This window comes from Suillus subaureus, assembly GCF_016647635.1.
Source record: "Suillus subaureus strain MN1 chromosome Unknown BJ212scaffold_88, whole genome shotgun sequence".
In the NCBI taxonomy this organism is placed as follows: Eukaryota; Fungi; Basidiomycota; class Agaricomycetes; order Boletales; family Suillaceae; genus Suillus; species Suillus subaureus.
The window spans coordinates 1-13337 of record NW_024538644.1 but is presented as its reverse complement, the minus strand read 5'-3'; the positions used below and the strand labels follow the sequence as shown (position 1 = coordinate 13337).

Here is a 13337-nt window from a genome sequence, read left to right as displayed (position 1 = left end):
GATTTCTCGTTACCGTTCGGGGCTGCTTACGAGCCTCAGCCTCAGGTGTGTTTCCCATCCTTTTTTACACATTCACTCTCCCGCTCAACGCAATTCTAGCCTGCCCAAAAATTTACCCCTTATGACTATGCCAGTTCCTCTGCGTCACCGTTTTCATATCCGGACACCCCCCAATATGCGCAATTCAGCGGCCCTCCCTCCACGCCGACATCGTTTGCTCCTCCGTCTCAATTGCCCCATTACTCAGGAGCTGCTCCACAGCCGCAACCATCTTTTCCTGCACAAATACAAACGCCTCGATATCCTGCATCTCAAGCGCCCTACAGCGAGCATCCTCTTCCGTCTCAACAACAGCAACAACCGGGTCGTTTCAGCTTTGGCCCGCAGTACCCTGAAACTGGTCTTGTGAGAGAGTATTATGGATCGCAGGAGAAGCAGCCTGCTCAACGGCAGGGATATCAACAGGAGTATCCTGGGGAGCAACAAACAGTGTATGGTATAAAATCATCAATAGACCAACACCTTGCGTCACAACAGGGGTATGTGGGGGGACAACAAGGATATGTGGAGCAGACGTGGACTGAGGGGAGCGAGGGTCAGTATTGGAGCTCGTATCCTGCGCAGTCTCAAGTGCGTTATCAGGAGTGATCCTCCCCCCCCTTCTTTCTGCTCTTCCCTCAGCTTCCAGTTCCAGATCTTCGCCTATGCAACTAATACCCTCGTTATGCCCGTTATGCCTTCATGTCGCTCCTTGTCAATGCTTGCTCTCGCCATCGCTATATGTACGTCTACGTTACTCATCGTATCTCTTGTTTTTCACTATCATATCTTCCTGGAGTTCACTTTTAGCTATATAGCTACCTTTATGATTGTTTCTCGTAACAGCTCTTGCTTATTCCTCTCTGCTTATCTTGTCTATTCGTTATGTCCTCGTCCGTCCATCTCTATCTCTATCTGTGTATATATCACGCCACTCTGCTTAATGGCTGGATTTTCTTTTTTTTCGTTTCAGTGTATTTTTGTTTCTTCGTGTATTTCTTTAAATTTACAATCTGTCTATATACGATCATCGTCGTTTAAATCCATAGACCCGCTTTTGTTTCTTCATTGTAGCTTCGGTGTTAATGCGGCAGTGGTTCTCAATGCTTAGGTGTACTCGCCCGAATGCTTCTGACGATGCTCTGTAGAACGTTTGGTGTCGGGGCGACTCGTTTACTTTTTTCTGTGCTCCAGGGGGAATCGGAGCGGAACAAGCAATCCCAAGTCACTCGTGCTTTTCGTATATCGCATTCAGTGTTACACCTCACATTCAATCGTACGGAAGCCAGCGTTTTGTTTTCGTACGCAATATATATCAAGTTATCCTGTCTACAAGGATTCTAGGCCAACCCCTCGAGAAGCTAGCCTTTTTGTGGTATAGGTGGAAGAGGTTGACAACTTACCTTCTTCAACCTCTCCCTTATTATGCACGTACTCCAGCGGCATCTACTCAATGTATACAAATGCACCTTTGGGTACCTTGCTGCCGGACATCAAAGTCGTCAACATTGATTCTTCCATGATCACCGAGGAAGGAACAGCGATGTGAAGATCCCTATGCAGACCAGAGCAATCAAATAATAGTAGATAATCCATGCGTGGTCGGGATTCTTGATAGATAGCGAGAACACAGATGTAGCGGATGCGGGGCTGATGGCTCGCACGATCGACACTCCCAGCTGAGCAATCTCACTCGTTGCACCAAAAGACGCTGGGTTCGGAGATGCTGTCGCGATATAGATAAATACGCAAGCTGAAAGGGATCATGGTCAATGCAAAGGATGGTGATATGGTACAGGAACTGACAATACGCCAGATTTAATATCATTGAGAGAGCAAGTCGTAGGCCAACAATCGTCCATACCATGAGGCTCAAACCCTGTACTCTTGCGACAGCATTGAGGATAGGGAGAGAGATGATCGTCGGAATCCCAGTAGCCATTGCCGCAGAATATATTATCTTCGAGCCGAACCTATCATACAGATCGGCGAAGAAAAGGATTTGGAACAAGCCGTTGATCACACTATAGATAGCCAGAATGTTGCCGATTCGCGGGGGATCTAATCCCAGCCCACCGAATTCTAGCGGTGTGGCGAAGAACAGAGGTTGTACGTCATGAAATGTGATATCAAGAAGTGACAAAGTGGCGTAGTTTCCAGCAGCTATAATCACTCTGGGTATCAACAGCGAGCGAAGGGGCAGTGGCTTGGCGCCATCGCTGTTTGTACATCGAGCAGCATCTTCTGTGCTGAGGGAATCAGATGTCCCTGTTTGATCCACAGGGCCAAGGGTGGCATCTTCGTGATATTTCCCTCTGAGAAAACGCCCGAGAGTTACCCTGGTAGGTACAGTCTGTCAATCGTGAGTCATCAGCTCTTTATGGTTGTATGCTAGGCCGGAATCACGCGCCTCTCGCAAGAAAAGGAATATCATGATCCACGCCAGTGCAGAAAAGGTGGCGGGTACAGCGCATGCAAGGAAATATGGATAGATCTTCAAGAATTGGGAATATTGAAGATGTTTGGGAATTGGTCAACTGGTCGTGATAACAATCAGCCTACAGGGGGGCTGCGAAGGTCATCTCATTTCCAGAAGCGATATGGATTACCACATGGGTACATACCCAATGGTCCCGCCCGTTGACCAAGCTAATGGCATATACGCATACGCCTGGGCCAAGTTGGTAGAGTCGGTAATATCCACCATCATACTTTTAATTATGCCAACGTTGCCGTTCAGAGCGCAGCTGAGCGTTGGGAGGTGTTAACATAAGATAAATCGAACTATCAAGGAAGAGCGGAATGATCGAACCTTAACACGAGTCCGGAGAATGTTGTAGACAAACCGAAACAATACATTGAGATAGACAGTCCAAAAATGCTTGTTAAAATGACAGGCTTCCGTCCAATGTGGTCCGATATACGACTCCAATGAAGAACGGTGAGCGCTTGCGTAGCAAAGAATAGGGAGTACTGCATATACTTAAAGGTGAGGTATAAGCATCGTTCAGGTCAGACTCACCATCAGCCCAACATAGTATCCTACGCTTGTTTCATCGCCATCTGTAATCCCGATATATCTTATTAACTGACATGCAACGAACATTAAATACCTATCAATTGATTCGGCTATGAGAAAAAAACATACCTGAGGTGCGAAGGGGACGATAACTTGTGAAGTAAGTGATTCTGCGAGCTGGAGAAATAGTATGATAGAGAATTGACGCCAAGGCAATGGTGTCCTGGCCTTCTTCTGCTGTAGGGACGGCAGCAAAGGCGTCTCTTCGTCCAGCTGTTGTTGGGACATGATCGATCGATCGCACCCAAAGTAAAGAGTCGAAGAAAGAAAACTGTCTAGAGATTCTGGATGACACTAATAGTACATAAATGATTAATGTGATACAATAACTTATAAGCAAAATATGCGACTCACACCAAGTCACACCATCCTGTAGATACGTAGAGACTAGTAGCACTTGTGACTAAAGCTCATACGGTCCACGGAGGCTAGGCATCAGTCAAGTCCCACGAAATGCTGGAACAGCCTCGACAGCATCAATGAATGAACAAACATGATTCCATCATTGTTTCATTAGCCACCAGATTTTGTTCCTCTTCTCTATGTTAGATTCTTCTTTCCTCTAAATTCTAGAAGTGATCGGTGGCAAATCGGCGGTTTCCTGGTACCTCAACCAACATCCCAAACTTGAAGCTGAAGCTTTAAAAGCCCCGTAACTGTGTACGCACGCTGCAGGTTTCTTCGACCAACCCTGCCAAAGGACGAAGAATAGGGACGTTCAAAGCTGTGTTCCCGAGGCGTTTTCGACGCTGTTTTCAAATCTGTTTTCAACTGTCTGCGGAAAACGGGTTGGTTTCAACAATTTGTTGTTTTCGTTCGGCATCAACGGCACGAACTCTGAAATCCGGCGTTATCCGATTGCCAAACGGCTTGTTGTTCAAGCTGTGCGCACTGCGTACTGCCAGTGGCTGCCGATGACTACGACGAGGGAGTTGCTGGAGACGCGCCTCTCTGCAGCCCAGAACTCAGCAATGGCAAAGGCGAGCAAAAGCCGCCCTCCGAAATCCCGCGCTAAGGCCGCAGCTGCTGAGACGAAAGAGAACTTAGATCCCTGGCCCCAGGCTGTTGCTGTGACGGCGACGGCAGACAAAAGAAGGACTATGCCAGAGTCCTCAGAGGATGAGTCGGAATCTGAATGGTTATCATATATATCTTCATCCTCCTGCAGTTGGCTCACAGTCTCGGCAATTATATCAGCAAAGAACCTGTTATAGACCTCTTCCGCAGCTTGCTGCCGCTCAGTTTGACGAGGCATGGTACAAGGTTAAGCAAATTCAAACTCAGCCATCTGTGAAAACCGTTTTCGTTGTTTGTCCAATGTTGCAGGTTGATCAAAGCTGAAATTTTGAAACTTGTTTTCAGCTGTTTCGGGGAAGTCCGACGTTGAAAACAGATTTGAAAACAGCGTCGAAAACGCCTTGAAAACGCAGCTTTGAACGTCCCTATTAGAATGTTCCTCGACACAAGTTGCACTCCTAATATTCAGCAATCCAACGTGTTGCAAATGGTAAGCAGGGAGCCGACAGAAGAAAAGCATTAGTAGGAAATGTACATTATTCTCCATTCGGTGAACGCGTTGCATTGGGGATTAGTGTTTCAAATTTAAAGAGGACGTGACCATGTTCTAACGTTGTTCTTGGGGTCCCGTACCGGCTTCGAGCCCAGTGCCCACGAGCAGTACTTGGTGAGTACTTCGTTCACGAATTCGAAGAGTGGCATTTCTGCTGCCATGACACGATTTGTGCCATATAATATTGTAAAGTTATTCAGGCTGTTGTGTGGTCCGGGCCACGTACTCTGTGGTTTTGTCCGACCTATCTTCCATCCCTTGACCCCACTTGGATATCAGGATCTATCCTATATCGTAACCACCAGTCACCAAACGAGGGAAAGTTGTAGTTTCCTCTAAACCCGTGCCTAAGGCTACAACTAATCAGAATACCGCTGGCACTGGCAGAAGAAGGCCCATGCTTCAGCTGATGTGCCAGGAGATCAAGTGTCTTGGTAGAGAGTGAGAATATAGTATCCTGTTTAACAAACAACTTGTACCATCCCTTGCGTCGCCGGTACGTTCCGGTCTCCAAATTGGTTGAAGAGAGTACCACACCTTCTGTCCCTTGCGTTTCTTCTCATGTGTTGTCACGCCAAGCGCTCCGTATATGCCAGCGACTAACCAGTTGATGAGTCTGTGTCTCAACTGTTGTCAATAGTGTCGTCCCAGCCACTTGTTTCGATGGCTATTGTCTTTCTACCACTCCATGCCTACGCCTATATATGACGCAGTTTCTCATTGCGCTTCGGGCCTGCTTATGAGCCTCAGGTGTGTTTCTCATCCTTTCTTGTTATATCCACTCATCACCTTACTCGCAATCTCAGCTTACCCAACGCTTCGCTTACTAGTGCCTACGCCAGCGCCTCCCTCTCACTTTGGGTGCCATCCATGATTTGGCAATTGGTCTGAGGAGGTTTTTGAAGGACGGACAGACAGCCGAGGGTAGTGGTGGACTGTTCATAGTCTGTGGCTGAAATGACGTTGTGAGCGTCCGATGACGTGCTGCCGGTTATGCCTGACCAGTTCTAGTCCAACTCACCTTCCATGGTTCATCTGTTACTTGTCTCGATGACTATAGACTTTTTATGGCTCCACACCCATACCTATGTGGGTCAAGTTCTCACTGCATTTCGGGGCTGTTTACGATAAGTGGGTTGTTCATGATCTTATCCGTTCATCGCCTCACTCATAATCTCAGCCTACCTAACACTAGTACCTACATCAGTTCCTCCCCTCCACTTTCTTGCGATCTCGACACTCCCAAATACTTGCAGTTTGCCGTGTTCCCACATACACCACTAACATCATTTGCTCCTCCATCCCATGTACTCCAACTTAATATTCGGGACCTGCTCGATAAGCACAGCCATCTGCACAATCACAAGTGTTCGTGTACACTCCGTTTCTCTTCTTGGCACCTTCATCACCATTTAGATATATACTATACAGTATCGCGACTCCCATCAGCAGCCACTGATGGTTATGTAACATACGATACATATTCCACGTCTTGCGTTTGTTTTCACCTCAGCGTTGTTTCAAAGCCTCGCTGAGGTATGTCGTCTCGTAGCTCGTAGTAACAACCCACACTGACTCGTACCTAGACTCTTAACCTATTCTAGCGAACTACAAGGTCCTCAATACCCCTTGTCTCAAGCACCTTGCAACGAGCATCCTCTTCCATCTCAACAGCAGCTACTCCCATAGTCACTTCAGCGTCGGGTCGCAGTACCACGAGACCACGTTCATATCATGAAACATAGGTGAAGCAGGCCTTTCAACAGCAGAAGTACTAGCGAGATTGTTTTTGAGAGTGGCATGGGGTGTACGACGTTCAATCCATCGATCAGCACCTCGTGCCACCGTGACAACAGGGATACACTGAGGAACAACAAGGAGACATGGAGCAGACGTGGACTGGGAGGAGCGATGGTGCATACTGAAGGTTGTATCCCTAACCATGTTATCCAGTCTCCTTTTTCTTTCCCACTCGTACCATTTCTTTCTTACTCTTTCCTCGGTTTTCAGTTTTCGCCTATGTGAAAACATGTCTGCCACGCCTTCATGCCGCTCCTTGTCAAAGTCATGCCCTTGTCATCACGATATGATGGACACGTCTGCGATCGCCGTGGCTCATCTATGGAGACTCGCTTCTGCTTTTCTCGTCACCTTGTCATTCACCAGTAGTGTCAATGCAAGGGATTTGATAATTTGAACGATAGTGGGTGTCTAATAGCCTCCCCTGGCGGTCGTAATGAAGGTAGAGACTAGGGATTGCATGAATTCAGACGTAGTTACTATACTGAAGGACAATTGTAGACAGCGATTGCGAAGCCAGCGTGATACGTATGTCTACCACCTCGAAGAATGCACCAACACAGCAGATGGATAACTAGAGTAGCATATATGTCTGAACAACTCATCACTCCAGATGATTAATGTCCGCTTGTAGTATCCTGCCCGTACAGATGAGAGCATTGGATGTTTGGGAAGAATTATCACATACCTCGAGACTAAGGTAAAGGGCCTCTGTAGATGTCGAGTACGAACTCGACCACACGTTCAAACACCTCGGCGTCCTGCCTGTCTTTGGATATCTGAAGAAAAAGGGAGGTGCTAATCGAGTCTTTATCTTCGGTTAACTGCTGTAGCATCCTGGTAACTTCGTCTCCTTGATGATAGTCGAACAAGCGACTAGAGACACGCTGCCCACGTCTCCATTCAAAGTAGTGTCTGAATCTGGGGGAATCATCTTTCGGAATGTCTTGGATGTCTTTTTGAAGTGACTGATTACGACATGAAAGGTCGCCGCTGATGCCATCGTGGCCTTCACTAATCGGTAAATGATACGGCTGGATGAAAGCAGTGACTCACCCGACAGCCTGCCATTGAGTATTGCTGAAACAACGACAGCGCAAATCGGATTGGGGTTATCGCGGTCTGCAGTGACTGCAACTGAAAACTCGACGAGTTTCGATTCCGCTGTAGCATCAACAACCTTCCCCTTAATTCTGGTGCACGGTTGATCAGCAGCAAGAGCCGCTGCTTGAACCTTGGGAAACCACGTCCTGTTTGTAGCCCAGCTCCACATGTCTGGAAGGACGGTCGCCGTTGCTGACAGCCTTGCGTTTTGCTCGAGAAGGTATTTGACAATACGTGTTAGACGTGCATCAAGAGCAATGTGTAGTACTGTTCTGGCAGTCTGGTCCTGCAGAGAAAGATTACAAGATGGCACGACGAGCGCTTTTATGATGGGTAGCCACTTGCTTCCGCTTCTGTTAAACAGCTGAGCAAAGAAGCCCGACAGCCGACCATTGACGTAAGTGGAGAGAAAATAATGGGTAGGGGTAGAACCGTTAAGTGTAAAATTGACATCCGCACCACGTTGACGAAATGTACGGATAAATTCGTGCCTCGGGTATTTTGCCCTAACTGCCATATGCAGGATGTCATTAGGTATGACGACCTCCGTTCGTGACAGTAAGAAATCCACAGCGTTTGTACTTCCAGTCACAGCTGCCCACGAAATTGGAGCATAGGAGCCGTCATCAATGGAATATGAGCCGTATAAACCAGGTTTGAAGGAAGAAAACTTGTTGAGATTGATGCCCAGCTTCAGGAGAGTACTGAGGCAATCAGGGTTCTTGACTATGGCAAAAATCAAGGGAGAACCCCAACCAGGGGAAATATCCGCGTCCAGGAGATAGGGGTGCTGCTTGACGATGAATTCGACCGTCCACGGCTTTCCGTGCTTAAGCGGGATGAAGAGAAGTGAGGGCAAAATTGCAGCGGCACTCAACCACCTAAGTTCATATTCGGATTCGCTTTGAGCAAGCACGCGATGTTTCTTATTGTTTTGAAGAAACTTCGAGTTCAGCCGTGACAGGGCATCCATAACGCAAGGATCCTCATCCGAAACATGTCCAAAGTGCTTCCATCCTAGAATTGCATAGCTAAGCAAGGGATGGTCTTTGTTACCATCGGCAGAATCAGAATCAGAATGATCTATAACATACGAGTGTCAGTTTCCTAGCTCATATACGTGAAAGGTAGTATCGCACCTTTGGCGCAGATCTCATCCACGAAGTCACACAACACGTACGTAATCAAGAGCTCGCAAATCCGTGCATGCATGTCTGAGATTGATTTGAAGATGCTACTAGTGCAACTGATCAAGTATTCCTGGTCGCGTAGCGTATCAGCGGACGAATAGGATGAAGAAGGTTGATAAATCATACTTTGACGCTATAATGAGATAGAGCGACCACCCTGGTTTGCTCGTTGTAGGTCACAAGGCTTCCGCACGCAGCCACGATATCCATAGGGTCCATAACGCCAAGGTCAGGATTAAGATTTGATTGTCCGACTTCAATCATCATCGCTTCATTGAGCTGATCAAGCGTCAACGGGGTGAACGTGCCGGCCAGCCAAAGCAAACAACTCCGGGCGATTTGGTCGTCGCTTGGTCCTTTCTGTTTGATAGCCTGAATAATCCTATCATACGTCTCGTACAGTCCAGCCGGAAGGTTATTGAGGGCTGATTCAATGTCGATACGTCTTTTGCAAGCCATGATTTCGTCAAGTTGACACTGAACCCAGCGAAACCTACGTGCAATCATATGATGGATTTCTAAGGTGCAAGCGGAATTTGCTTTACTTACATGCCCTCGGCCTTTTCCAACAATTTCTCCAAAATCTTCTTCTTCAGGTCGTCTGGTAGTTGTGACAAGCGCTTCTGAGTACTCAGCTGCTCATTGATGTGCACCTGTATATCTTCTTTCATTTGTCCTGCACTGCCCTTCAGCGACATGGTAGGGAAATCATGAAAGGCTTCTTGGATTTCTGGCTCGCTTCTACTGGTGACGAAAAGTCGTAGTCGATTATCTTTAACAAGGTCGACAAGATGTCTGACCAGGTCTGGGTAATCCTTGCATTCGTCCAAGGCGTCAATCACGAGGACTGGTCGGCGAACCAGCGTAGACGCTTCAACAAGAAGCTTTTGCAGAAATCCCAGATCTGTAGGATGTGACTTTGCATCGCGTTGTAGCTGACAGAGGTTTCGCAGAGAATCAAGGTCCCCTGTTGTGTTTGACTCTTGCTTCTCGCCTATCTTTGTGATCCAGTCATCTTTAGATTGTTGAAGCAGCTGAACAATCAAGGAACGCAATACTGCAGCCGCGTTTGTCGTCCTGTCGTCTCGAAAATTGCAGTAGAAAAAAGCGAGCGTCTGTGGCTCTGCTTCATCGCTACCCCAAATTTCGTCTATGATGGCTGAGCTGAAACAATACTAGTCAACATACGCTCTGAAAGCTCTCTTGATGGGTCAGAACTTACGCAAGGATCGTCTTTCCGTGTCCAGCTGTTGTGAGTGTCAACGACCCGCAATTAACGGTGAATGATACAACTCACGGTGGCCATTCAACCATAGAAATGCGTGATTTGATGTATTCCAAGTCTTATACTCATCGGCATGGAAAATCCAACGACCGGTCCCAAGGTTTCGCTGACCATGGCAGATGGCGTGCTTGTCATCACAGTACACGGGGTTCATCCATTGAAGGAACTTTCGACGTTCCTCATCTATGCGCGCATGAACAAGGTAGAAAGTAACTGGCAATCAGCCGCTCACCTTTTTCGCGCGCCTTTTGTGCGGCAGAATCATTTTTCAATTCCTTGACTCCTCGATTGACGTCTTGGAGTTCAAGCTTGACTTCCTTCAGTGTATTCCTTCCGATGGAATTAGTATTAAAACGATCGTCATCAGCAAGTAAGATCACCATGTATCGACTGCTAAAATGTTTGCAATCTCGCCACAGTACTTTTTCAATTTATCGATGATTGCACCTGCTTTCTCTTCCTTGAACGGCCATGTCAATCTGGGAATCGTCTTCATTTTCCCGTTCTCCTGGGCCCGTTCGTTTGGCAGGATGCTCTTCAGTTCCACCAATAATTTTGCAACTGGTCCATCTGTGGCCATCAATTGTGAAAGCGCATGGTTGAGATCGGGTAGAAGAGTGTCATCCTGCTTGATCGCCATAACTGTGGTGAGGACGCCACCGACTGCGCTGAGCTCATTGAGTAGACTCTGACAGGACGAGTCGGCGTTGCGGACGGAGGCAACATATCTATACAAAAGTGCTGAAGCTTGCGCTACTGTTTGAATGAGCTGAAGAACAGCGACACCACCGGCGATGACACTGATGGGATCCGACATCTGGGGGGTGGAAATTTTAACCCTAGGCGCTCAGGAGCGCCGTGACTTTGAACTAAAGAAAGGCGCTCATTAATCCATTTGCATCGCATGAGACCATGATGCAGTAATTGATAATCGATAAGAACTGGTGATATGAAGTACATGCAGTATATGGACGTTGGAACTAGATTATTTTAGTGAGTATCCAATGAGTGACCTTGAAGAGAGTAGCCACCTGAGAATCTAGAAGCAAGGTTACGTTCTGGTAGAAAACTGATGGAATGGAAAGGCCTACCAGATCAACATGATGTTAGCACAGGTTAACACGTGTGCGGTGCATGCACGCTACATCCATTCTAGGCTGCCGGTAGCTCAGGTCATATAGTAGGGATCGTGCAATACCGTAATCTTCTTGATGAAAGATGGTCGAGTTCTCGACTCTCGAGTCTCGACTACACGGCGTTGTTGAGAAAAACAAAGTACCACAAATGATAATTAGTAATTACGTCACGACTTGAACATTCCTCCAGGCCAACACTTTACCTCGTAGTACGTATGTCAGTTCCTCTCCCTCACTTTCTTGCGATCTCGACACTCCCAAATACTTGCAGTTTGGTGTTCCCATGTACACCGCTAATGTCATTGTTCGCTTCTCCATCCCATGTCCTCCAACTCAGTACTTGGGACCTACTCCATAAGCACAACCGTCTGCACAATCGCAAGTCCTCAATACCTCTCGTCTCAAGCGCCTTACAATGAGCATCTTCTTCTTCTATCTCAACAGCAGCTGCTCCCATAGTCACTTCAGTTTCGGGTTGCAGTACCACGAGACGACGTTCATATCATGAGACAGGAGAAGCAGGCCTCTCAACAACAGAAGTACTAGCGAGATTGTTATTGAGAGTGGCATGGAGTCTGCGGTATTCAATCCCATTGATCAGCACCTCGTGCCACCGTGACAACATGAATATACTGAGGAAGAACAAGCAGACGTAGAGACATGGACTGGGAGGAGCAATGGTGGGTATTGAATGTCGTATCCTTAACCATGTTATCCAGTCTCTCCTTTTTCGTCCCCATTTTATCACATCTTCCTTGCTCTTTCCTCGCCTTTCAGTTTTTGCCTATGTGAAAACATGTTCTTCATGTCCGCCATGTCATGCCGCCCCTTATCAAAGTCATGCCCTCGTCATGGACACGTCTGCGATCACCGTGACTCATGTATGGACGGACTCGCTTCTGCTCTTCTCGTCACCTTTTCATCCATCAGTAGTATTAATGCAAGTGATTTGATAATTTGAGCGATACAGCGGGGGTCTAATAGCCTCCTCTAGCGGTCGTAATGAAGGTAGAGGTTAGGGATTGCATGAATTCAGATGTAGTTACTATACTGAAGGGCAATTGTAGACAGCGATTGCAAAACCAGCATGACCACCTCAAAAGAATGCACAAACACAACAGATGGATAACTAGTAGCATGCATATCTGCACGACTCCAGATGATGAATGTCCGCTTGTAGTATCCTCCCTGTAAAGATCAGAGCACCGGATGTTTGAGAAGAATTATCACATACCTCGAGACTAAGGTAAAGGTCCTCTGTAAATATCGAGTACGAACTCTACCACATGTTCCAAGACTTTGAGATTACACTTGTTCTTGGTCATCTGAAGACAAAGGGAGGTGCCGGTCGAGTCTTTATCTTCGGTTAACTGATGCAGCATCCTGGTAACTTTGTCTCCTTGATGAATAGTCGAACAAGCGACTAGAGACACGCTGCCCACGTTTTCCATCTGAAGTAGAGTTTGAGTCTGGGGGAATCATCTTGCGGGGAGTCTTGGATGTCCTTTTGAAGTGACTGATCACAACACGAAAGGTCGGCGATGATGCCCTTTAACCTTGAACTAATCAGTAAATTATACGGCTGGATGAAAGTGGTTACTCACACCTGACAGCTTGCCATTGAGTATTGCTGAAACAACGACAGCGTAAATCGGATTGGGATTATCACAGTCTGCAGTGACTGCAACTGAAAACTCGATGAGTTTCGATTCCGCTGTATCAACAACAACCTTCCCCTTAATTCTGATGCACGGTTGATCAGCAGCAAGAGCCGCTGCTTGAAACCTTGGGAAACCACGTCTTGTTTGTAGCCCAGCTCCACATGTCTGGAAGGACAGTCGCCGTTGCTGACAGCCCTGCGTTTTGCTCGAGAAGGTATGTGACAATATCTTCTAGACGTGCATCAAGAGCGATGTGTAGTACTGTTCTGACGGTCCGGTCTTGCAAAGAAAGATTACAAGATGGTTCTACGAGCGCTTTTATGCAGGGTAGCAATTGGCTTTTATCATAGAATCGCCAAATTTCAGTGAGGAAAGAATGGATAGGGGTAGAACTGTCGACCATGAAATTGACATCCGCACCACGTTGACGGAATTTGCGGATACATGCGTGCGACGGCTCGCTCGCTCCAACA

General features: G+C 47.1%; 1 protein-coding gene across 1 annotated transcript; it reads right to left on the bottom strand.

Moving 5' to 3' along the window:
- Positions 1-12780: 12780 nt before the first annotated feature.
- Positions 12781-13337, bottom strand: BJ212DRAFT_1044068 (uncharacterized protein). Its single transcript, XM_041328921.1, has one exon. It carries the CDS (start codon positions 13265-13267, stop codon positions 12962-12964), a length of 306 nt encoding a protein of 101 aa, XP_041186145.1. The 5' UTR covers positions 13268-13337; the 3' UTR covers positions 12781-12961.